Here is a 25,387-nt window from a genome sequence, read left to right as displayed (position 1 = left end):
AGTTAAAAATAAAATATATAAATAATTTTTTTTTTAATGACATAAATTAATATTTAATGCACTTTATGTTGTTGTTGCTGATAAAGGAGTATACATTATTTTCATTTCACTCTTTGTAAGCTAAGCTTAAATGGGTATGCTAGAATCAAGTCAAGTGTTTGCATTTGAGTGATTTTTTAAAGGAGTAAGTATTGGTATCAGTCTATCTGTACTTTGAAACTGTGAAGGATTCAACTCCAGAGAAGCTGTACAATGACTCTCTCTGTCATTTCATGCCATTTTCTGATTCTCTTGAGGGATGATGACGCACATTTGATTTTAATCTGATATGTCAGATTGTGAAGTTTATGTGGTCACAAAGGGAGGTTGGTTATTGTCAAGTTTATGTAGTCACCAGGCTATCTGTGTCCTGTTGGTTATTTGCCAGCTGGTTGAAGGAATATATCAGTGTGATAAATGTGTTCAAAGCTGAGCAATTAAATAATGCTTGTTAGAGTGAAACCAAATGTTTTCTCTTCATGTATCTTGTCTTGTGTTATGGGGATTTTTCTATAGATTTAGTCGTTTTGCTCCGTCCGTTGCTTTAAAGTGGGTCTCTCATCAGTCGTCCCAACAGGGATTTGGGACTTTATATCCAGTGGCTTCGTACTTTTGCTTTTGATCTTTTTCCAGAAACAAAATCCATGTTTTAGTGTTTAATTGGAGGCTGGCGAGTGGTGCTTTTATGTAGCGTAATGAAGAATGACTCTTGGCCACTGATGAAATATGAATGAACCCCCACAGTTCCTGCAATAAGACGCCAATTAGCCCTCAATTGGATTAATTACTGCTAATTAACTCAAGGCAAAGTCATGTAATAGTCTCAATGGCCCTCTTTCAAGGTTTTATTTTTACCTGGTAACAGGAACTATATGAGATGATCTGTTTTGCCCTAATGTTGTTTATGACAGCCGTGGCATTTGAGGAACCAGACGCAGACGCTGAATGGGTGGAAATACCCGCGTTTTTGACGGAACCTTTTTTGAGCATTTCTTCCTTTGCCGTCTTCATTTCGCAAGACAAATGTGATTAACTGCAACCTGAAATAGGTCGAGGGTGGAATATGACTAACTTTTCAAGCTATTTAAGCTTCTCTGGATATTTTCTATGAATCAGCCTGCATGGTTTTGCCATTTTTCTTTGAATTGCTAAAGAAAACCTGTGCCCCCTCATTTGATTTAAAAAAAATCCACACCATTGTTGAAGCTGATATGTTTCTGTCAGGCATTATGTATACATGTTCTTTTACTGAAATGCTTTAAACTTAGATTTATGTGTGAATAACTGTTTTTCATGCTCTTGTCATATTTCTATGAATTTCAAGAACATAGGTCGTAATAATCATATAATAAAATATAAGAAACAATAATAAAAATATACTACATTTTGTGTGAATTGGGAAGTTATGTAAATATTATATACAATAAGTGCATATTAGTTGTAATTAAACTGCAATATATATATATATATATATATATATATATATATATATATATATATATATATATATATATGACTATTGACAAATGATATGACCATGTCCTTAATCCTTTAATACCCAATACCTAAAATTAACAACTACCTTACTAACTATTAATAAGCTGTAATTACGAGTTTATTAAGGCAAAAGTCATAGTTAATATTTAGTTAATAGTGATAGTTGGAGCCTAATCTAAAGTGTGACCCATTTTCCTTAATGCTGTGTTTAATATCACTTGATTTTTGGTGAGACGTTTCTTTTTTTGAGATGAACCCAGTGAAAAGTCAAGGATTTGGAAGGGAGCCACCAGAGGGGTGCTGTCTAAAGTGCCCTTGAATGCTCAGTGAGCCCAGACGAGCTTTGACTGGGATGTTCTGGTGTGTGTTTTCATGGATGTGGATGTGTTCGGCCTGGGGCTAGCCATTGTTTTCTATAGTATCCAATGCCCCTGGGAGAGTGGAGCATGCAGGCGATGGGGGTTAGGGCTGTGTGGGAGTGGCGTCCAGGGTAAGTGGCCACCCTGTGTGATTCCCTGTGGGATTTGCAGGTTGTTGTGGAAGTGCGGCGAGCCATTCCTTCATTATAGAAAATATTCTGTAATGACCTGAGCCAAGGGATCTGAGGGACGGGGCTCCTCAACACCTCATCATATGTAATTGCCTTGGGCCACGCCCCCAAAAGAGTTGACGCAGTGATTCAGAAAGACCCGCCGGGTGGCCAGGACACAATATCCCATTTCTATCATGACTCAGGCTTCAGATGGGGGAGCATGCATATATGGAACTCCAAAATGGTTCTATATAGAACCATTTTTTTTCTGGTAAAAGGTTCTATTGGCCAAGTATGGAACCCCAGGGTTCTATATAGAACCCAGAGGAACCCTTTTTTAAAGAGTGTATAGAACCTTTTAGGGGTTCCAAATACGTAGCGCTGATAGAACCTTTTAAGGTTCTATATCGAACCTTTTCTTCTAAGAGTGTGCTGGTTCTGGAATAACATGCATTCATGCTACATACTAGCATGGATAACGCACAGCTTCTTTGGGATTAGCTACTGAAACCATAACTTTTATTCCAATGGTTTAAAGGGGACTTATTATTCCCTTTTTCAAAGTCTTGATTTTGCTTGTGGGGTTTGTTTTTTTTTTTGCTCTGCCCTTTTATGAACACATACATTTTTCACATATTTGACATTTTTGCAGCACCTCTCTTCCCAGTCTGTCATAACCGCAAGTTTCAACACCATCAGCCTTGTTTTTATTTCCACCTAGTAAAAATATGCCATCTACCTGACTAAGGTCTATTAGGCTTTATAAAATGGAAGCTAATGAGCTGAACTGCGGTTATGGATACCTATGCAATAATCAGAAAGGAACTGACACTCTCGCAAAGACAAGATCCTTTCTGAAAAAACAAAACCCCCCATCCTTTGAAACCGAAGCCTAGCTCTGTGCACAAACCCCGTTATTGATCCTAAACCAGGCACAATCCCCCTGACCTCATAATCCCACTGACCTTTGACCTCCTGTTCAGGGTGCACGCAAACAGGGAGATTATTAATATGCAATTGGTGGCTGGAACGTGGATGTAATTAAGTGTGCTGCTGAATGTCTCATTAATGCAGGTTAAATGCTTCTGTGTGAATAGGGATCATGCACGAGGGAGAGATGAATGTAAAGAGAAGGACGTTCGTTATCTGTGCTCTTGGCAGGAACGAGAGCTGCTGGTGTCTAGTTTGGACAGCTCTATCATAGACACATCTGTTTAAGGACTAGATCACCGAAAATGAAAGTAGTTGCATCATTTACTCACCCTCTTGTCGTTCCATACTGAGTCATAGACGATTAATCGAAAAATAATCGATAGAAAAAATAATCATTAGTAAAATCATATGACTTCAGGAGACTTTTAATAAAGCAATTATAAAGGGATAGTTCACTTTGACATTAATTTTTGGTATGTTTTAGCTCACCTCAAGGGCATCCAAGATGTAGGTGTCCCCTTAATCACGGCTCTGATTCATATTCGTATACTGAATTATAGTGATAGCATTTTCATGGTTTAAAGTAAACTGTTCATTTCCTAATCATCTTTCTGCTTCTTTTGCCTCCCCATTTGTCATTGTTTGGCCAAACAAGTAGTCCCTCCCCAAATTCGCACTATCGATCAAGAATTCAACATGCTCTTAGTTGTTTTAGGCGGGTTTTTTTTTGTCAGTTTGAGGAGGATAAATCCAGTTGTACAGAGATGCTTTTAAACCTGCACTGGCGGCATCCTAGCAAGCCAAACATATGTTTAGATGCGGGATGTCGAGCTTTCGCCAGCTCTTCAGTGTACTTCTTCAGACCCACTGAGTTGCTCCTCATTAAGCCGCTTTCCTCACGGTTGACGCCTGGAGTTTCCTGTATCCCACTGGTTGTTCTTCCTCCGTTCAGATGGTTTTGTGATCTCTGCTCACCCTGACCTTGGTGTTAAACCGCTTATGAGAGACGATGTGCCATAAACATGGGCTAGAGAGGTGCTGGGCTGTCATTATGTTGTTATTTTGGTTTATGTCAAATGATACGTATGCGTGTTGTGTTTTTGGCTTGGGTGTATGATAATATACCGGTATGTGCTTACACACTGTCTGATGTTAATAGAATAGTTCACCCAGAAATTCAAATTAGCATTATTTATTCCATGATGTTACACAAGTTCCTGACAGTTTTCCAATGTCTGGCAAGCTCCAAAAAGCATAAAAATGGTCCATATGATTTGTGCTCTATATTCCTAGTTAAAATCTCTATGAACTATTCCTTTAACAGGCGGTCAGTCTTTCCTTCTATTCCAATTGAAACAGATTGGACAAGTTTTTTTATATCTTTCGTTCCAGACACTTGCACACATGTTCATGTCTCGACAGATTTTCTCCGCTCTGTCCGTGGGGAAAACGAACTGAAAGTGGACCTAAGAGGCCATTAGCTGTTATCTAAACTGTCAGGCGGTGCGATACCGCATTCGAGTCCTCGCCTGACTGCTGCTGTCAAGGCAACCGCACCAAACCGCACATCTCGCTAAGACTAGCTGCCATAGTTCTGCACTGACTTAATATATCTAGATCACTTTACCCCCTAGTAAGGCCAGGACGAGGGTAATACTCCCTCTCAGGGATGCTATCTGAGCGCACTTTTCCCACCTATACTTAATGCGTCTTCTTAGATAGCAGGGCTAATTAACACCCCGCTGATTGTTAATGCGTCTCTTTCTTGCCGCGTGGACCCATATTGACCTTATTGATTAAAGACTTAGCAACTTGTGCTGCTTCGGTTTATGTACGTTACGTTACCGAGTGGAAGATGCCACAGAACCCTGTTTTGTATGATTAAATAGACTTCAGGTTTTTTAGTAGTTTGGGAGAGAGTAAATATCTTAAACATGATATTCACGTGAAAGCCATTTTATAAAGCATATGGTTTGGACTTTGAATTTTGTTTGGCTTCCATTTTGCAAAGCCAACAACCACATGTAGCACATTTAAATGGTTATTAAAAATGCCCCTATGAACACAGTTTACCATGGTAAAATTGTAACGTGATTTATTGTGGCTTATTGCTGTGTATGATGATTGATTGATCAAACGTACTCCTTCACTGACTGCAAAGTGTGTTGTTTCTCTTACTCGTGTTTCCTTATGGGATTCATTCGCTTTTTAAATGATTGGCTCTGTTGAAGCCCTTTGCTTATATGCAAAGAGATTCTGTTGGATTTCAAGTAATCCAATAAATCACTTTCATTCCCTTCTCATTATTTGAAGTTAGTTCGTCCAGAGAGGCAAGTTCTCCTTTCTCCTTCTCATCATTGATTGAATGGGGTCTGCTTGGCATTCAGATGGCGGCATCCGACACAGTTTACGAGCATTCAGGGATTTCCTCTTTTGCTTCAAGCCCTTTTTTATGTTCACACACTTTCTATTGCCCTTTAAACACTTTAATTTCACAAACGAGGCCTTTCTTCGTAATTCTGAAGGGACATATTGTCAAAAAATGTTTGCATGACACCGATTTTTTCCACATGCTAGATTGCCTCAGCATAAGAATCTGTGTCGGGCCCGTCCTTTTGGCCATTACAGAAAGCAGTCAGGATCAGCTGGAGACCCAGAAATTTGGGGCAGCTCTTCGCCCCCTGGTATTTCTCCACCTGTGTCCTTATTTGACTTCCCTCAGGGTGTGAATTAAGTCTTAAATGAAGTGTCACTCAGCGACGGCGACTGTAATGGATCTCCTTTGTGTGGCCAAGAGGCTGAATTGGGTTCTTCCTACCCACTGGGAGACGATGTACAGTGAATAAGATCTCTTATAATGACGACAGCAGCCTCAAAAGTAATGGCGTGTCTTCTGCTGTGTCACGGTTTTTGCCGCTCGTAAAGAAGAGAACCAAAATGAATCAAAACAAAGTCAATGGGGTTTTCACCCTTGAAATGGTTAACCATGGGTCTGAATCCTGGGTTATCTTGCTTCACATTTCACACTGCTCATATTTTACCTGAGGTTAACAATTAATCCTGGGTATTCATAAGCCGACGTTTCACACTGTGCGTTCCCAAACCCTGGACTACGTTCTTGTTTGGATATTTGTGTGGTGTCAGTGTCTTTGATTGGATGAACACAGCACCTGACCTGTTTACATAAAAGCTCTAGCGTTGCGTGTCCTCATATTGCCGAATGTACTATAGTGTTTATGGATCTTTTGGAATGGAATGGAAATTATTTATTTGAAACAGGGACAATGCACAATAAACATTAAACTTGTTAAAACAAGAGAATATGTCTTGGGCCAGGTTGTAGCAGCATTTGCTAATTTAGTCCCTGAGCAGGTATAACAAATTTAAAATTGAAATTAAAATTGCACATGATTATGAAAAGAGTGATACAGTTATACAGGTAGCAATACAGAAACAGGGAGACCATCAGTCAAATTTACTCTTGGTTTCTCCCCTCTCCAAAACTATAAATTATAAATTATAAATTATATAATCTTGAACTATAAAGGTAAGAATGAAAGTTTTCAGTCAGCATTTGACAGTTTTCCCTTAAAACACCAAATTTACTATTTATACAATGTGCTTCAGTGTTTCCATGACTGTGACAAAGCACGCAAACATGAGTGTGCAATAGGTTGTCTGTTGCAAAGTATCTAGCTGTGACATTCTGACACAGCATTGTTTCACACTGTATTAGTTTGGCACCGCAATCTGGGGGATAAAAAAACGGTGCTAACCCCCCTCTTCTAAATTACAAGTGTGTGCTTTTACTCGCGGTTAACAGCGGTGTTATAATGACGTTAAGCACCGTGGGAATAGCCTTTCTGTTTTTAGGGTAGAAGTCGGTTCATTTTACAGAGTATTAGTCAAAAATTTAAGTTAAAACGTTACAGCATATTACAATTCAGAATACACTTTTATCCATCCTTAAACTACACAGTACACAATGTTGCTTAAAAAATAGATTAGTTCTTCTATAAAGATGACAAAGGGGTACTTTTTCCAGGTGATAGTCCACAATGACACTGTAGATTGAAAGAAAGAAGCTCACTAACTTGTTTGTCTCTCGTTCCCTGCCGGTCTGGGCTCTCGGGTAGAGTTTTGTGGCTTGCACTAAGGTAGGTTAGCATAATGAGCAAAGATGCTATAAATACTTGAATGTAAATGGAGCACGTCGCATGTCACATACGCTTGACATCTCTAAATAACTGTTGGTGTTAAACCACACTGCATTTTGTTTTCTTAAAAAAAAACTGTTAAATTTAGACCACCTTAAGTGGAAGCAGTGTCTTGAAGGGTTAGTTCACCCAAAAATGAAAATTCTGTCAGTATTTACTCAGCCTCATGTTGTTCCAACCCCGTAAGACCTTCGTTCATCTTCGGAACACAAATTAAGATATTTAAGATATTAAGATCGCTCCTTCATACTAGTCCATAGGCTTCTTGAGGGAATGACTCTTGCTGGCATCGAAAAGTCATTAAAGACATCGTTAAAATAGTCCAAGTGACTACAGTGGCTCAATTTTAACTTTATCAAACGACGAGAACACTTTTTGTACACAAAAACAAACAAAAATAGCGACTTTATTTCAACTATTCACTTCCTTCTCCATGGGCATGTTGTCAGTTAACGTAGTGTGATTGCGTAGAGCTACGTCACACGAAGGCTCACTATTGGCCGACGCTGGTCAAGTGTATGATGCGTGTGACGTACAATAACAGAAGCTTATGCTATTAAACTAGTAACCTGACTCGCGCAGAGGGAGAAATAAACGAATAGTTGAAATAAAGTCGTTATTTTTGTTGTTTTTTTTGCACACAAAAGTGTTCTCGTCTAATGACTTTTCGAGGCCATCAATTGTCATTCCCTCAAGAAGCCTATGGACTAGTATGCAGGAGTGATCTTAATATCTTAAATATCTTAATTTGTGTTCCGAAGATGAACGAAGGTCTTACAGGGTTGGAACAACATGAGGGTGAGTAAATACTGACGGAATTTTCATTTTTGGGTGAACTAACACTTTAATTTTGCTTCAATTACTTCTGCTGTCATTTTTTTTTTTTTTAGCTATATTCAAAGTTTAGTATTAAACATGTTAAGGTCATTGTACACTGAGTCCGAAATTTTCATATGCATTTTTTCGTATTCGTGATTCAGTGGCTCTGAATTGTCAAAACATCATTCAAACACCATTCAAACTGCTTGCTACGGATGAGAAAAACGCGAAACGAACAACACTCGGAGATGCTTCTCCGCCGCTCTGCAGACGTCATCTCCTTCATCGCATCTGATTGGTTTTAGATCTATCCACGACGTCCGTTGGTGACGCCCCTCTGGAAATGATTTGTCTATGACGCTGTGCCAGACGCTTTATCTCAGTTACAAACTTACAACTGAGAATGGTCTGGTTTTAACCAGACTATTGCCCAAGGGGAATTCTGTTAAAGTTGGGCTTTCTGTATATCTGGGCAAACGTCTGGCTTTATGAGACTGGCCCAACCACAGCTGTTAGTTATGCAAGTGTGTTTACTTCATTGTTTTGGGTGCACTCACAGTACATTAGCTTAATAAAGCTTTAATTCCCATAATGCACCAGGTCTGGCAAAGGGGAAAATGCTTTCACAGATGAGGCTTTGCTGTTGTATTTATGATTGGAAGGAGCAAAACAGACCCCCAACACCCACCATATTGTTTTCCCTGTTCCCTTTTCCATTAACTGGCCAGATTTTACACCCTTCACACTTTGCCTGTCAAAACAGTGTTTCTATCAGCTTTATTTAATTACAGATGTGTTTATAGGATGTCTATGGCTGCTGTTGACCCACTTCGGGCCAGAAACTGGGACACACTTTTTTTTATCAGCCTTCATTTGCTCCTCTAGACCAATTCAGTTCATACAGAGGCTAGGATGAATGAATTAGTCAAGCTAGTTGCATTTGAAACGTGGTTTAAGGTACGGTCTGAAATTGTTTCAAACCAAGCAGCTTTCTGTTGGTCAACCTGGCAAATTCAATGTCCAACTTGAAAATTAGTGAAACCTGTGTGGGAAGATTGTTCAAACTCACAATTGTGTGGATTCCTGCTGGAATGACTGGATTTCAGACATAAAATTTTGTAAATTGTAATTGCACATTATGAAAAGCACCAGGGCGAGATGTGTTTTCTGATGTGTTTCCACACTTTCTAATATGCTGTTTCAAATAAAATATGCAGGTGGGCACTGCCAATGTGTGCTAAGGTCTCCCATTCCCTGATTGAATCAGGAAATTTGGTCACTCAGGGGAAAAACAAGCGTTATCAGTGTTTAGGCATACTTAGGCTGTGCGTCGTTCTTCGACCTTGTGCAGTAATCCTACATGATCCGTAAACGGCACACGCCGCTTGACAAAACAACCAGGCATTCAAACCTCTCAGTTTGAGTGGAATTTGAAACCACGTGCATCATTCAGAGGTCAGCTTCAACATGCGCAGATTTCCGTAGCTTGTTTTCATCTGCTTACACCTTGGACTCATTGTTTCCTGCCACTTTCAGGAAGGGTTTGAAAAACAAACCCTGTGGGTTTCATGTATGCATAATCCCAAATCAGATAGATTTGTTTGGAGTGACCAAGTAGGAAATTTGCCCGTTATATTATTCCTGCACACTAGAGAGCTCAGAAATATTATGACGTATAGGAGTCTGGAAGGGGGCAGTTATTGATTCTCCTTAAGCTAAAGCAGATGTCCCGGCCGCTCCTGGCGTGCCAGTGGCTTAGGACTCAATGTGGGATGAAAAATTCTCCACAAAAGGGAAAAAAAATGAGCGCGTGTGAAGTCCATTAGGCGAGCTTTTAGCACCGCTCCTCTTTACAGCTAAACTTGGAAAAAATAAGATGTTTTGGACATAAATCTGCCTCGGAATGCCATGGTGGATGACTGTGGTGTTCCTCTCGGAATTTGTTGGAAACTTATACCCAGTGTTACATATTTAGCTCAAAAGCAAAAGCAGCTGCCTATTAAGCGTGATAGTTGTGGGTTTCCCTGTTTATTTCACACTCTTTGTCTTCTTTTTTTGGCTTTTATGCATAATACGTGTTTTAAGCTATTTTAGAAAATCTAAAATGACAACAAAACAACCACAATTATTTTGTCTAATTGTTATGCTAACCTTTTAAAAACTACTTAATTGTCCAAATTATCCACATTTTATTTGGTGCTTTTCAGACTAGGTGTGTCATTTATCATTGGACATGGATATGTCCGAAGCTGAATTCTGATTTTAGAAAGGAGATAACGGAAGGAGCCCCTAAAGAGACACGGTGAAGAGATGGGAGTAAAAATGTTTTAAATGCTTTTGCGTTCTCTTTCAGTTATACAGTTGGGTAATTATATTGCGTATATGATTTGTGGGCATATCAATTATGTGTGGTATCGAATTTCGAAACGTGTCATTCTGCTGTCAGTCATCTCTCCTTACTCTCAAGTTCTGCTTTTGTCCCAAAGTCTGTTTGCCATTGCAATGTTTGATCGAAAATAACAACAGCGTGAGTGTGCCGCTAGACGCAAAGCCGTTGTACACGTCTGTCGCCATGGTTACTATGGCAGTGCGAACGGAAAGCAGGTATAATGCAGATATTACGTCATTGACAGGCGACAAGTGAAAATGGACGAGCAATTATTTAAAATTGGAACAAGTTTCTCTTAAAATAGGTAAATAAGTTAATAGTAAATAAAATAGAATTTACTTTTAATAGAAAATAAAAAAAATAAATAAGTAAATACGTTTATCTTAAATTAAAAATCTTTGGGAACTTTTGGGATATTGTAAGTACACAACTGCAGGAAATATATCATACTGTGCAAGTGTTATGTTAAGCACATTATTGGTCTATTTCTACACCATTTGTGCTAATGATATGACATTAATGTCTTTTTTACCATCTGTTGTGTTCAGTAAATTTTGTATATCGTTTTTTATTTATTTGCAATTTTGCATGCCGGTACGTCACTCTGTTTGTATTTATGTGTCTTGTTTAGACAGAGCAGAGTCCTCTGATCCGGCTGTTTTGCCCATGCTCCGGACACTTGCACTTCTTCCTGACAGAACGAGCGTGTAATGCCCAAACAAACAAATGCTGAACAGGCGCTCAGTAGCGGGCGGATCACATTGTGATAATAAGACTAGCTGATGCGTGACTGATGATGCTTCATGTTTTCCCTGTCTCGCGCGGTTGCTCATGGGTGGGTAAACAGCAGCACGCGGCTGTCTGATCATCACTCTGGAAAGGCCTGGAGTTAAAATATATACAGATAACACAAATTACAGCTGCCAGCCGCAAAACACTCATTCTGCCTGCCTTCCTCCTTTACAGGAGTTTATGTGTCACTGAATGCAGTTATCTTTGTCACAATAGAAAAGATCCTTCTGCATTGCGGGTTTTAACTTTAGTACTAGTATTTGGATTCTTTTGGAGTTACTTCTCAACTTATTTTCTTTAGTGCAAAAATATATTACATACCTGTTGTCTATCTGCATGCAAGTATGTTTGTTTTTCCAGTGTGGTTCATGTTGACGTTGAAAGTGTATGGTTTGCTCTGACCTATACCCGGGCAGCTGTCCTTCGAGTAATTGGCAGTGTTGCAGTCCAAACACATGCTGCCAACACCACACTGGCTGTGCGGTCTGTTGCTGGACATATGGACGGCCGAGCGCTTCACATGACTGATGACTTCACCTGTTACAGCCGTGCTCCACACCAGCGGCCTCGAGTCGGACTAGTGCGAGTCAGTTTGATTTGAGCTGAGTGGGGCACCATGTTGGCTTGTTAAAGAGTCTCTTGTTTTGTTGTCCAACAATAGCATGGACGATTGTTTTTTAAAAAATAATCACGATTCGTTCTTTTTGGAGGCTTATTGTGCTGATAATTCCCGCTCCAGTGGGTCTCAATGCCTCTGCTGTGAAGACTTTGTGCTGTGGTCCACCATCTGGGGCTTAGAGAGAGAGAGAGAGAGAGAGAGAGAGAGAGAGAGAGAGAGAGATGTTCACAGACATGATGTTCAGTCTCACTCTGTCTTTTGCCTTTGGTGTTGCACTGCTATATGAAGCGAGTTGTGTGTGTTTGTCTGGATTCAGGTGTGTGTTTGTGAGGTGAATCTGCATCACTCATTAGGTTTAGGTTCTGTTCTCCTCTCAGTGACATCACTCTACACTAAACACTAAACAAAAATGGTGCTATATAGCACCAAAAGTGGTTCATTGGCTTGGAATCATAGGGGAACCACTTTAAGTGGAACCTTGATAAGGTTCCCCTTATCAAATGGTGCTATCTAACCATAAGAGGTGCAATAGAGCACCTTAACCACCCCAGAGAACCACTGAAGAACCAAACTGGGCTTAAGAGGTTCTTTAAATGGTAGTGGTGCTATATAGCACCATGATGACCACCGCAAAGAACCCCTGAAGAACCTTTTTTAGAGTGTACAGCTGATTGGATAAATAGCATGTCAATCATTTAAATGAGCAGTTTGAATGGCTCAACTGTATTATAATTAGATTGAGATTGATTTCGCTTTTCTTTAATTTTTTTGTGCCAATCACCCTACACTTTCTGTTTAATATTTTTTTGTTGATCAGATACACAAAAGATGCATTACTTTTAGATTTACCTTAGGAAAAAAAGCTGTAGTCAGTTAACTCGAGAAAAGTCATGTGACCGTCAATATTGACTATATGAAAGGGAGCTTGTGGCCTCTGAGGTGTCCTGGTCCTGTGGCGAGGGTCTCAATATTGAAGAGTGTGTTACTAAAACCCTTATACACTGTAAAAAATATTGTTGTTTTAACTTAAAAAAGTAAGTAACCTGGTTGCCTTAATTTTAAATTGATTGAACTGGAAAAAGTGAGTTAATATAATGAAGGAGATTAATTTAATCATTAGAAACTCAAAATAATAAGTTATCTCAACTAAATAAATTATTTAAGTTGATTTGACAAAAGAAAAAAATGTTGTGATAACAAATCTTGAATATATATATATATATATATTTACAGTGTATTAGATTTCTGCTTCCTTATGGGGTGCCACGGATATCTTTAGACACTTGACACAAATTCTCAAATTCTCTGGAATTATTTTATTTTGTTTTATTTTTCAATATTTTCTTTTATTTTTTAATCTTTTTATAAATTGTATTTTATTTATATATTTTAAATATTTTATCAGATGACTGAAACCACCTTCAAAGCTGGTTTAGGGACAAATTCTGACCAATGCTATCCAGCTACATTTTTTTTTTTTGAAATATCATCATACAGCTCTGTTTTTGTCTCTGAATTAATTTTGCTTAATATTTTAACCAAAAAAAATGTGTATCATTTCTCCTGATGGGCATTAATTTGTTCTTCATCCCTCTGGGTTGAGACAAGTCACTGATGTTTGTAATAATAGAGGTGAGCAGATGTGATGATAAAAATGGTGTTGATAATGACTCTGAATGACAATGATGATAAATGTATTCCTTCCTCTGGTTAGTGTTTGTGTTAACAGCTCAAGGCAGTGTGGGGAATTTAATAAAAGAGACGACTGATGCGGTCTGTATTCTCTTTCACATCTCCGTTTGGGTGTGGCTGTCTCTCTGGTTCATACTGTAGATGAATGTGTGTCAAACAAGGTCACCACAGTGGTGGAAATGTTTCTAGTAAAACATTTATTACGCCAGAAAGACTGGTTTGACCAATACCGAAGGCCACATGAAAAGCTTTAAACCTTTACTTTTTAGCCTTTCCTTGGTAAACAAGCCTTGAAAGCTGTTGTCTGGTGCAGAAAGCCTGTAAACACTGGAAAAGTCATGTGACTGTCAGTACTACTGACCATATGAAATGCAGTCTGTGGCATCTGCAGTGTCTTGGTCCTGTGGCGAGGGTTTCATCTGGATCAAAGTGTGTGACGCTGAAATCCTAAAGGGAGATTTCTGCTTCCTGAGTGTCTACGGCTGCCACAGTTTGAAGTTGAACTTGCATTATTTTTGGCGGTCTTGTCACAAATGCAATTTAATTTAATTTAATTTAATTTAATTTAATTTAATTTAATTTAATTTAATTTAATTTAATTTAATTTAATTTAATTTAATTTAATTTAATTTAATTTAATTTAATTTAATTTAATTTAAATATTTAATTTCATTTAATTTTTATTATTTTATAATATACTATATCACATTATTTATATTATTTTTTATTGATAAATATACCTTTTGAAATCTGCTGTAGAAAAAGTCCTGAAAAAATATATAAAAAGTAAAAAGTATATAGTACCAACAATAATAAAACTTTTTTTATTTTAAACTTTTTAATAATCTGTTTACTGCATGCAATATGGCCCTTTAATTAATAAGACTATTGATGAAATGAAGCATTGATTATTTGTTTTTGACTGTTCGGGCGGGGAATGTTTAGGAAATGGATGTACTTATCTTTTTGACTACTTAATTTAGCATCTCTCACAATCCCTTAACTGTGAAGATGAAGATGAAGATACGGGTTGTAAGTTTATCCAGCTGTTGTACACACAGGGAAGTGTTAAGCATGTTTCTTACGTCTGATATGGCTCCAAAATCACTTTATTGTCTGTAAATCTGTAGTTCATCATGGCTAGATCTCTCTTATAAGAAAGAGGACAAGTATAGTTGAGGAAAATAGAAGAATAGAGAACCGAAACTATTTGCTCCTCAATTGAAGGAACTATACGAAGTGTGAGGACGGATTAGTTATTTAAAGTTTTTGTCAGAGCATACACAGTGACTAAACATCACGAGAAAAGCACACACAACAATGACAGTGAGTTTAGATATGAATCTAAGAAACTCCAGTGTGAAATCAGGATGAATTATCCAGGAGTGCTTTTACGGATCTATAAGTATTTAAAAGCTTTTTATCTAACATTACAGCAGCAGATCACATCGCAATCCCTCCACACACACACGCACACGGGACGAAAGAATCAGAGAGCCGATTATGCGTAGAATGAGGTGAAGTGGGCAGCTTAACAAGTCTGACCTATATTCGCATTTAATCAGTTATATATGATTTGCTCTGGCCTGCGGAGACGCTACTCGCCTCGTCTCCTTCACTGATCGCACTTTTAGACTGACAAACACACGTTTACAGCTTCGGCAAGGTGTGCGTCTCTCCTGGATCAAGCTGAAAGGGGATTTAAAGGTTCAGTGTTTTTAATGTCTGTCATTTTTTCCTCCTCAAGAAGTATTTCACTTTTATTCAGGCCATAAAAAGGAGATTGAAGAAAGAGGAGACTATGATAATTTTCTTTGTGAGATACCAAATGATATTTCTCTGACCTTTAGATATCTGAAACACGGATAACAGGCCGTTCTCAGCCAATGGCCCACACCAAATGGCTTGGTTTATTTGTGATAAACCTCCAGAGCAGATCTATTCTTCAAGGCGGTGACACGAGCACAATGTGAAGAGAGTGTGTGTGTGTTTTGAGTGAAGGCACAGCTTACAAAGGTGCCCAAATACCTGATGTCTGGAGGAGGGCGTCAGGAGTCTCAGGAGGGCTGTGACTCAGATTATTGCTAATACCAAAAAATGTGTGTGTGGCTCTGTCTGCATATTGTCTTGATGCTGTGAAGCAGCACATGAGCTACTGACAGGCAGACGAGCTCCGCTGATTTTAAGTGTTGTGAAGCTCAAGATGTTTTTTTTTATATTTAATTAAATTTTTTAATTATATTTTTAGATTATTTTATTGGACCCTTTTTATTTTAATAAATTTTATTTAATCTATATATAATTTTATATATTGTTTTACTCATTTTTTTATTTGACTCTTTATTTCATTTTTACATCATTATACATCATTATCTCATCATCTTCATTTTGTATTACATTTTATTTCATTTTCATCATATTCAAGTCATCATTATCTATCTGATCTGATCATGATCTGATCTTCCTTCCATCCATCCATCCATACTTACTTACTTCCATCCATACTTCCATCCATCCATCATTCCTTCCTTCAATACTACCTTCCATCCATACTTCCATCCATACGTCCATCCATACTTCCTTCCTTCCATCCTTCCATCCATACTTCATCCATCCATACTTCCATATATTCATACTTCTATCCATCCATCCATACTTCCTTCCATTCATACTTCCATCCATCCATACTTCCTTCCTTCCATCCATACTTCCATCCATCCATACTTCCATATATTCATACTTCCATCCATCCATTCTTCCATCCATCCATACTTCCTTCCATCGATCATTCCTTCCTTCCATCCATACTTCCATCCATCCATACTTCCTTCCATCGATCATTCCTTCCATCCATCCATACTTACTTCCAGCCATCCATCCATACTTCCATACATCCATCATTCCTTCCATTCTTCCATCCATACATACTTCCATCCATCCATCATTCCTTCCTTCCATCCTTACTTCCATCCATCCATACTACCTTCCATCCATATTTCCATACTTCCATTCATACTTGCATACTTCCATCCATCCATCCATCCATACTTCCATCTATTCATATTTCCATCCATCCATCCTTCCAAGTTCCTTCCATCCATCCATCATTCCTTCCTTCCATACATACTTCCTTCCATCCATACTTGCATACTTACTTAAACTATTCTACCCCATCTGCTAACCTTCTTGTAGCTCTGTTTCAGATATTGACATTTTAATTTCCACATCTTGTAGTTTTCAATTATCCTTGCACCTTCAGATCCGTAGCAGACCGAAGGGTTAAGTGTGTTCTAGTGTCACTGTCCAGGCCAAGGAATGTCTAAATGAGCTCATTAATTAACAGACTTGCTCTCTGTCAGCACATGAATCCATCACTTGCATTCACATTACCATCACCAGCGTCTTCCTCTTCAGCAGCTGCGGTAATGAATGATTTCCACAGTGGCCGCTCCTTTGGCACAAACGTACCAAGAGCCGTGCCAAAGAACCCCGAGCTCCTGTTATGAAGCACAGATGAATTGCTGGTCCGACAGACTGGCGATAGATTCAGATTCTTACATCATACAGTGTGTATTATAGTGTGGTCGAGGCTAACAGCGTTGAGATAGCTGTGGTGAGATTCTCTGCATTGCTAAGAAAGGGAAAAGGTTTTTGATTTTGCTCGTTGAAGAGCTATTTACGTCCGTATCATAAGGCATTTACTGTGGTTGAAAGGCATGTTGGGTTGTGTTCAATTTTCCGGATTGTAATCGCACATCCTTGGTCTCTCAAGTCGTGGAGTGTATCGAATTTAATTGGCTGTTAGTATCATGGGCGATTACATGCCCTAAATCCTGTTTTGTACATGAAGAAATGGTTTTACTTGTACTAAATGCTTTAGTACAATCTCTTGCCTAATTGTTTTGCAACTTCTTGATCCCCAACAAACAAAATATTCCCAGTTTCTGCATAATTTATTCGCTCTACGCTGCAGGATGCTCAATGTTGAGACCTAAATATTGTCTCATTTGGCAACACGGTCATGGACAACACAGAACCCAGTGTACATTTGCATATTAATGTGGTAATGAATAATTAATGAATCTAGAGGTTGATTAGCTGTCAGGTTCATGGGTGGATCACATGGGTGGTTTAAGTGAGGGTAAATGCCCATTAGAGGATCCTTTTGAGCCAATTTTCTGTGAAGTGCATGTTGATACTGTTGGAATAGCATCATTTTTGTGGTTGCACGATGGTAATTTACTGTGATTTTGACTTCTAGCAGTTTTTTATTTTCATTCTGGCAGAAAAAATAGTTGACAGGTACAATATTTGTGTATTTTGTATTCAGTTTAATTATGTAGTTTACAATGAAAGACAATTAAATTAATTATATTTGTATAGTTTGGTTTATACAAATTATTGTCATTATTATTATTATTTGATAATAATATTTATAACATTTTTAATGATTTTTGCCTTTATTATGATAGGACAGTATGAACTCCATTGGCGCAGACATTTGATCTATTAATTTATCGGCAGTAATTGGCCACCATACTGTCCAAGTATTGGCATTACTGCTGAAAATGACTACTTTGAGCATTTAAAATATGTTTAAGCTACTTTTTGAAACTGTTGTTGTAAATGTAATGCTATTACAAAATTGCCTGCTTTTGATTAGCATGCCATATTTAGTTGTTTTTAAAAAAGGTTTCAGCCATGTTCTCTTTTATAATTGGTCATCACACTGTAGCATTTAATTTTGTTCAGGCTCCAAACCATCGGATTTTTCCACACTCCACACAATAAATCTTCTGAGCTATGTTTCTGTTTCCTGGAAGCACTGAGGCAGATACACATGTCACTTGGCCAGAACTTGAGCGGCGAGGGTAAACCCATCATCCTGAGCTCTGTGTCGTGCTGTAAAGAGCTTAGACTACCCAACTGTAGCATCACACCCTCCGCAGACCTAAACCAGATCTGCAGTTAATCCGTGCAAACAGTGTCTTGTGTTGAGTTCTCTATTTCGAAGTCTGAGCCAAAGGGATGAGGCTCGCTGTCGTAGGTGTGTGTCAGCCCAGTGGGATTATAGGACGCGAGAGTATGGCACCCGGCTGAGGACTGGACTGTGTGTTTGTTTCTCCCACAATGCACATGCCATCAGTTCAAATCAAAGTTGCTTTGACTTTGCTGCCAACTTATAATAGATTTTTATTAGGCAACGACATTCAATTCTGATTTTGATTCAGATCAATTCAAAATGTATTAATTTGTAAATATTATGTACAGTTCATGCCAATTGTTCATTTTTCTAGCTGACTATCAAGCTATAGACATTGAATAGCTTTCTTGAGGTAAACAACATTATGCGACCTATTGTTCACAAGCTGTTTTATTGATAGAGCAATTACATGTCACATGATACTAGGGGTGTAACAATATATCGTGCCACAATACATCGCAATACAAAAATGCAATATGTATCGTGGATAGTTCCCCAAAAAAAAAATTACTGTTTGAGAAAAGTACTACATTGAACTACTATATATAATGTTGATTATAATGTATACTAATGCAATGGGGGAATATTTGTGGGTCCTGATAATGCCAAATGTCTGATGTTATGAGTAAAAAGTGTCCGACATTATTTTAAATATATCTAGTCAGAGAAAGCGTGCAAGCATCTACAATAACTCAGTAAGATCAGCTTCAGAACCCAACCCTTCAGCAACCCAAATTTGGGTGAAATATTAAAAATGTAATTAAAAAAATTACAAGTGAAAGTTGAAGTTTGGTTAAAATTTTAAATTACATTTATAACCCAACATTTGGGTTTGTCCATATTTTACCCAAATTTAGGTTAAAACAACCCAGCATTGTTTAGAGTGTATGCAACCCTAACAAAATATGTTTTAGAACAAAATCTAAGCATTTTGTTTATCAGAAAATCCCAGAATGCAGTGCAACACAAAAAAGGTAGTGAATGAAGTCAAAAGAAATGCGTATTATATCAACATTACATATAAAATATGAATATGATTTTTTTTGACTATGGGCTAGTGTCCCAATCACGGATTAGGGATAGTGCTAAAAAGGATTTTCAATGCAGAATTACTGATGAGATTGTAATTTAGTTCCAGGGTTAATCTGTCTCTGGAAATCTGGCACTCTACTATAAATATGGATTTAGTTATAATAAATATTGTGAAATATTATTCATGTTTTTGTGTCCTCAACGTACTGGGTTTAAGTAAAGCATTATTTAAGGTTGAAATAATCACTGGATTTGCCTGCGAGTTTGGCTTCACATCTTGAAAAAAGATGCTATTTTATTTGAGGGACTTGGTTGCAAGGAACTGCAATAAATTGCTTTCTCATTAATGGCTGGGACAATTATCAGTTTGGGACCAACAAGTCTTCATACATCCAATGAAAATCATCTGCATTTTATGCAGTGACATTGAAGTGTGTCTAAATACTTTTTGGGAGCACTGTGGTTGAACTTTTGAAAGCGTGTTTGCAATTAAGTTGGTAGTTTTTCTTTTTTGAGCGGTAAGGATGTCTCTCTTCCTCACATTCTAGTTCTTTTTCTTTCTTCAGGTAATTAAAAACCACCGAAAAGCATTTTTCGGTCACTGCACACTCTTTGGCGATGCTCCAGCTCAGTTATCAGCTGCCGTACGGTTACCGGGGAAGGATTTGAGCTCTGTCAAGGACTCCGCATCCAAGATGAATAATTTAATGCGCTGCTGCCGAAAACCTGTAGCCTATAATTAATTCAACGGACCCACTTTGTTATTTTGCCTTCCAAATTTTAAAGTCAAATCACACAGACTGCCTTCAAAACTCAGGGACAACTTGGGTTGTGAAGCTTTTTGGATGCACAGATGTTTTTGGGATTGGATGAGTGTCTCAAGGAGATGCACTGAACTCAAGGACTAGTTAGGTGAGCTAGGTTCTAGTTTGCCATTTCTGAGTAAAAAATATATTCAGTTAGATCCAGGTTTTATAATTTTAGTGGATCAGTTTACCATATTTACAATTGAATGAAATGTGAAATGCAGTTGTACATTTTTAGAGGAAAATGTGAGTGCTGATTGTCTGTGCAGAACACATCAGTGGTTCAGTGGTTGCCAGGGTGTTGTGAACTTGTGATGCGGTTGCTAGGCTATTCTGGGTGGTTGTTATGTGTAAGAAGGACTCACACACAGGTTCTCAATTGGGTCAGAGCCTCTTTGTTAGTATCCCAGATTGGCCTATGTCCCATAAAACTATGAAATCCACTCCACAAATCATCTCTGGCAGGTGAGATAACCTGATTTAACACACACATCCCATAATCCCCTGTGAGTGGAGTGGGCAATGATGACATCATTATAATAGATTTGAGAGCTGTCATAGTGGCTGTTTGTGTGAGGAATGCTGATTACAAGACATATATTATTTTCTCTCTGCAGTTTTCATCATTTCTGCCACTTCTTTTTTTCTTCTTATATGTCTTTCACCATCGTTTAGTCTCTCCATATTTTCTTGGCTCAGGGAGCCTTGACTTCTTCAAAGGCTCTTAGCGTACAGGCTCATCAAAGCGAGTCTCCTCAGGTCTCTCTGTTTAAGAAAGAGAGACGCGTCACTTTTATTAAACCTTCCCACGGTGCTGAACTACAGAGCAAATCTGGCAACCCTGCCCTTATGAGCTTAAGCTGAGGTCACGCTAGGCTTTGAGCATCTGAAATTACATCAAACCCCTCAACACTGCAAAAAAGACAGCTTTTGGGTTTGTGCGCTCTTTGAATTTAGCCAAAAATCTGTGACGTTTACATTCTATGAATCAAATGTCTCAGTGTTTGCCGAACTTGATCAAATGTGTATGAATGGAAGGGAATAGAGCAGTTTGTTTTCTTCAGTGTTCTCTTGAATAAATGTCATGACATGGTTTGAAATGTCATGTCACCTGTTTTTTAAGTGTAATTGAGATACCTTTTGTCCTTTTTTAGTATTTTTAAAATATATATAGGATTTTTTTTTATATTTTTATTTCAGTTTTAGTTCAGTACATCAAGTTAAAGGTGCAGTAAACAAATATTTAAAAAAAAACACCCCTCCCTTCATTGCTCCGCCACACAAAATGCATGAAAACGCAATGCATTGGATGTCTTTAAGCAAAATAATACTTTACGAAAAACATAAAGCGAAAATGAAGGATGAATGATACCCCCAAGACGGACATTGGAAAAGACTGATGACTTATCGTTATATATGACTCTCTTTTTTTTTTGTTGCAGTGCTGGCCAGTTTTCGAGGAACGCTGCAGCATGGCTTGCCTTTGGAGATCGGTGACACGGTGCAGATCCTGGAGAAATGTGAAGGTGAATACATGAGTGCTGATCCCAGCTACTGTCGTCAAAACCATTTATTTCATTGGTATAAACCCCAGTGTTTACTTTACACCAGTTTGCCCCTGCTTAAATTGCAAAGTAGTGAAGATGGACAATGCTGTTCAATGACTTGCACAAGGTGGTTATTGTCACAGGTAGACTAACTTTCCCAACATGAAAGTGCCCAAAACAAACATTTTTCTGGTAATTCAGTGATAGTTAACAGGAAAATTAAGCTGAATTAAACAGGCTTAGCTGTATAGGCTCTTTTTGCATTTCAGCAGGGCTCCCTGAGGATAATGTTGGTCACTGGTACATGGTGTGGGCTTCTTAATTAACTTAACCAGCAGGACTTCCCTTTCAAACTAGCCTTACCAAGTCCATGCAAGTTGAAGGGCTTCATAAGCTAAGTTGGGCAAAAACGAACAATTATTTAGATTTTTTACTAATCTAAAATAACCTGAACCAAATGTTAAAACTGAAAGCAAATGAAACCTATATAGAAATAGTATCCTTAAACCAATTTATGAAAATACTGTTTACTGACCTTCAATGAACTGCATAAAAATCTATTTATATGAGAGGGTTTGCGTATGCAGAGTTAAAAAATATAATATAATTAGTGAGAAACCAGCTATAACAATCCAAAATAAGCTGGCGTGGTAAGTCATTCTAGTCTAAGATGGTTTGCTTGATTTGATAAACTGCTGACACAGACACCTGTACCTCCTCACAGACGGGAGGATTTCAAACCAGTCTTTTTTTGTGACCCGCACTCGACTCCTTCGTTTCCTGTTTCCACCCTTTGAAGACACACTCCTTTTGTTCTTTGCACTCGTTTCCTGTTTTTTTGAGTAAGAAAACCAGTTTCGGTTGGAGAACACCCAGTAACATTGTGACGGAGAATCTTAAACAGTAGATATGAAACTACATAATCATTAGTTCCTGACTGACTGTAGGTGTTAATTATCAGATGAGGGGTTGTGTTTCTGTATTTAGCAGCTATTGCACTCTTTACCGAAAGTGTAGAGGTGATGGAGGCCCCTGTTTTTCACACTTTCAAACTGTGCTTCTCGGCTTTTTGCCAGGAAGCGCTAGTGTGTGTGCTGGTTTGCAGTGGGCAGAAGGTTCATCTGTGCTGGAGATGATTAGATAACAGTGGTGGTGCAGGCCGTCAGTGAGTCTAAGTGAAGCTGATGTTGAAAGTAACATATTTGTCAAATCATTGCCTAGTCTCAATACACACTTAAAAGTAAAGGATAGAACCTTAAAGGAGCTTTATGTAAGACATTTGTTTCAAATAATCATAAAATGGCCCTGGTGTGTCAGTACATCAAGAAATCATGTTCATCACTGATAACAGTAGTCCAGCCAGGATATTGTCATTCAAAAAGTGAAGTTGCAGCCCTCGACTGATGTTGATGTTGTCATGTTGTGTTTTGTTCTGATGCGCCACCCTCCACCAGTAGTGTTGCAGCTCTCCTCTAGTTAACATAGCTTCAGATACAAAAAAATGTTGGATCCTACAGCATATCTCGGCATATACAGCATGACTCGGCAACCTCGAGTCAGGGGAGAAGGGATCCACCGCTCTACAGTAATTTCAAAGTGATTGCAGTACCAGTTTTGGCCACAATCTTACATACGGAGAACTCCAGCGCAAAATGAACCTTTGGTCTAATAAAACTTTGGTACCTAGTCAACCGTTCTCTGAGATTTGTTATCATGATAATTAAATGTAAAGAGTTTTATCTCTAAAAACTGTTTAAGTATATGGGGGCATATAATAAGTAAAAAGAAATCGCTAGTTAATACCACTATTGGGGCTATTTTGAGCCTTGTAGCGATTTCTTTTTACTTATTAAATGCCCCATATACTAGCGTATATGCTAAACAGTTTTTAGAGATACAACTCCGAAACATGAGAACAAATCTCAGAGAACGGTTGACTAGATACCAGTCAACCGTTCACATGACATCTATGAGTGGAAACAAAAACCAGTGCGGTGCACTCTGACCAATGAGGGGACAGTTTACTTTCATGTAAATTGTGTTAACAAATATCATTGCAACATTGGTACAATTTGCTGTTTTGGAACAAACCAAACAATCTGCAGGTCTTAAAATGAGTTCAGTTGAGTAAATAAAATAAAATATGCCACCAAGTTTCTACAGTATGTGATGATAAAACATGTTTAGGGTTGTGTTTATTGTAAATCGTCAACAAAACAAATGCTACAATTGCCAATTTGTTTCTATAGATGGCGTATTCAGAGCTACAGAATATGATTGGACTTTGAAATGTTATTTTCCCTGCATTTGCACATACATTTGTCCTTTCTTTCTAAGAGAACATTTCAACATTACCCACTGTGTTTTGTTAGATAACGTCGTTTGAAAAGGTTTCAGTCAAGACACGTTAGGGCGATATTAAAGATGAAAGTCACAGACATGTTTTGTGTTTCAGGTTGGTACAGAGGATTCATCCTCAAGAACCCGAATGCCAAGGTACGCAACTGCCTCTTTGTGTTTTATCAGGTCTGTCAGTGTCGGATGCTATTTTCAGTTGCTGAAATACCACAGCGACACTGTCAGACGAAACGCACGGATCAAAGCCTCTCTGTTTATTTCGGTATTTTTTGTTCCCTTGATTATAAGTAGACTTATTCACTTTATTTTGTTTTGTTTATCTCTTTCTTTTTAGGGCATTTTCCCATGCAACTACATCCATCTAAAGAATGCACACATCAAGAATAAAGGGTGAGTTGAAGGAAACGATGGAAAACATTCAGACCCTCCAAATAGCAGAGACTTCAGCTTGGTCAATCTGCTGTTTCTGTATTTACTGTAGTAAATCTCCCCCTATGGAAACTTTAAACTGGAGTTTCGGTGATATTAATACCATTTGCGTACTCGTAGATATCCAGCATCTCTGTATAAAGTGCAAACATGCACATAAAGCAATAAAACCACCTGAAATTTTTGCACCACTAAACTGTCCGTTTTCACATGACATGATTTGTATTTTTCAATGAGAAAACGTTCAGTGTGACATTAGCTTGACAGTATGTTAGCTTGATTACTGCAATAAGTGCAATCAGAGTAAATGGCAATCGAACCTACGAGAACTCTTGGTTTTAGAAGCAAAGTTTGGTTTTCTAGATTTTCTAACTTTTTTTTTTTAATTATTATTGGTTTATGGATATCTGAGACTGGTCTGCCTGAACATAATGCTAAATAAATATAGCGACGGTGAACAGAAGGGAAACGCCAGCGCTCCACTATACATCTGCTTTTTCCTTTGATTAGCGTATTGTATAACAAGCGCAGAACCAGATGAGGTGTATCTCATATCTGTCGTGCCGTGTGTCGCCCACATTTGACTCACAGGCAGTTTGAGACGGTGGTGCCGACTGAAGACTCTGTCATTACGGAGATGACGTCCACCCTGAGGGACTGGGGTGCCATGTGGAAGCAGCTCTTTGTGGTAAATACTGTTTG

At 38.2% G+C, this 25,387-nt stretch overlaps 1 protein-coding gene across 3 annotated transcripts in view; it reads left to right on the top strand.

Annotated features, from left to right (window-relative positions):
- Positions 1–25,387, top strand: part of dock4b (dedicator of cytokinesis 4b) — an 84,263-nt gene that overhangs the window by 1,655 nt on the left and 57,221 nt on the right. For all 3 annotated transcript variants that reach the window (XM_039667918.2, XM_039667917.2, XM_039667916.2), the window contains exons 2-5: positions 21,794–21,877; positions 24,354–24,394; positions 24,591–24,646; positions 25,277–25,373. In XM_039667918.2, the coding sequence (XP_039523852.2) occupies positions 21,794–21,877; positions 24,354–24,394; positions 24,591–24,646; positions 25,277–25,373 (278 nt within the window). The remainder of the gene's footprint in view (positions 1–21,793; positions 21,878–24,353; positions 24,395–24,590; positions 24,647–25,276; positions 25,374–25,387) is intronic.

The sequence above is a fragment of the Pimephales promelas genome, chromosome 24, assembly GCF_988280905.1.
Source record: "Pimephales promelas chromosome 24, fPimPro1.hap1.1, whole genome shotgun sequence".
In the NCBI taxonomy this organism is placed as follows: Eukaryota; Metazoa; Chordata; class Actinopteri; order Cypriniformes; family Leuciscidae; genus Pimephales; species Pimephales promelas.
The sequence above is the reverse complement of the archived record's forward strand: the minus strand, read 5'-3'. Positions and strand labels throughout refer to the sequence as shown.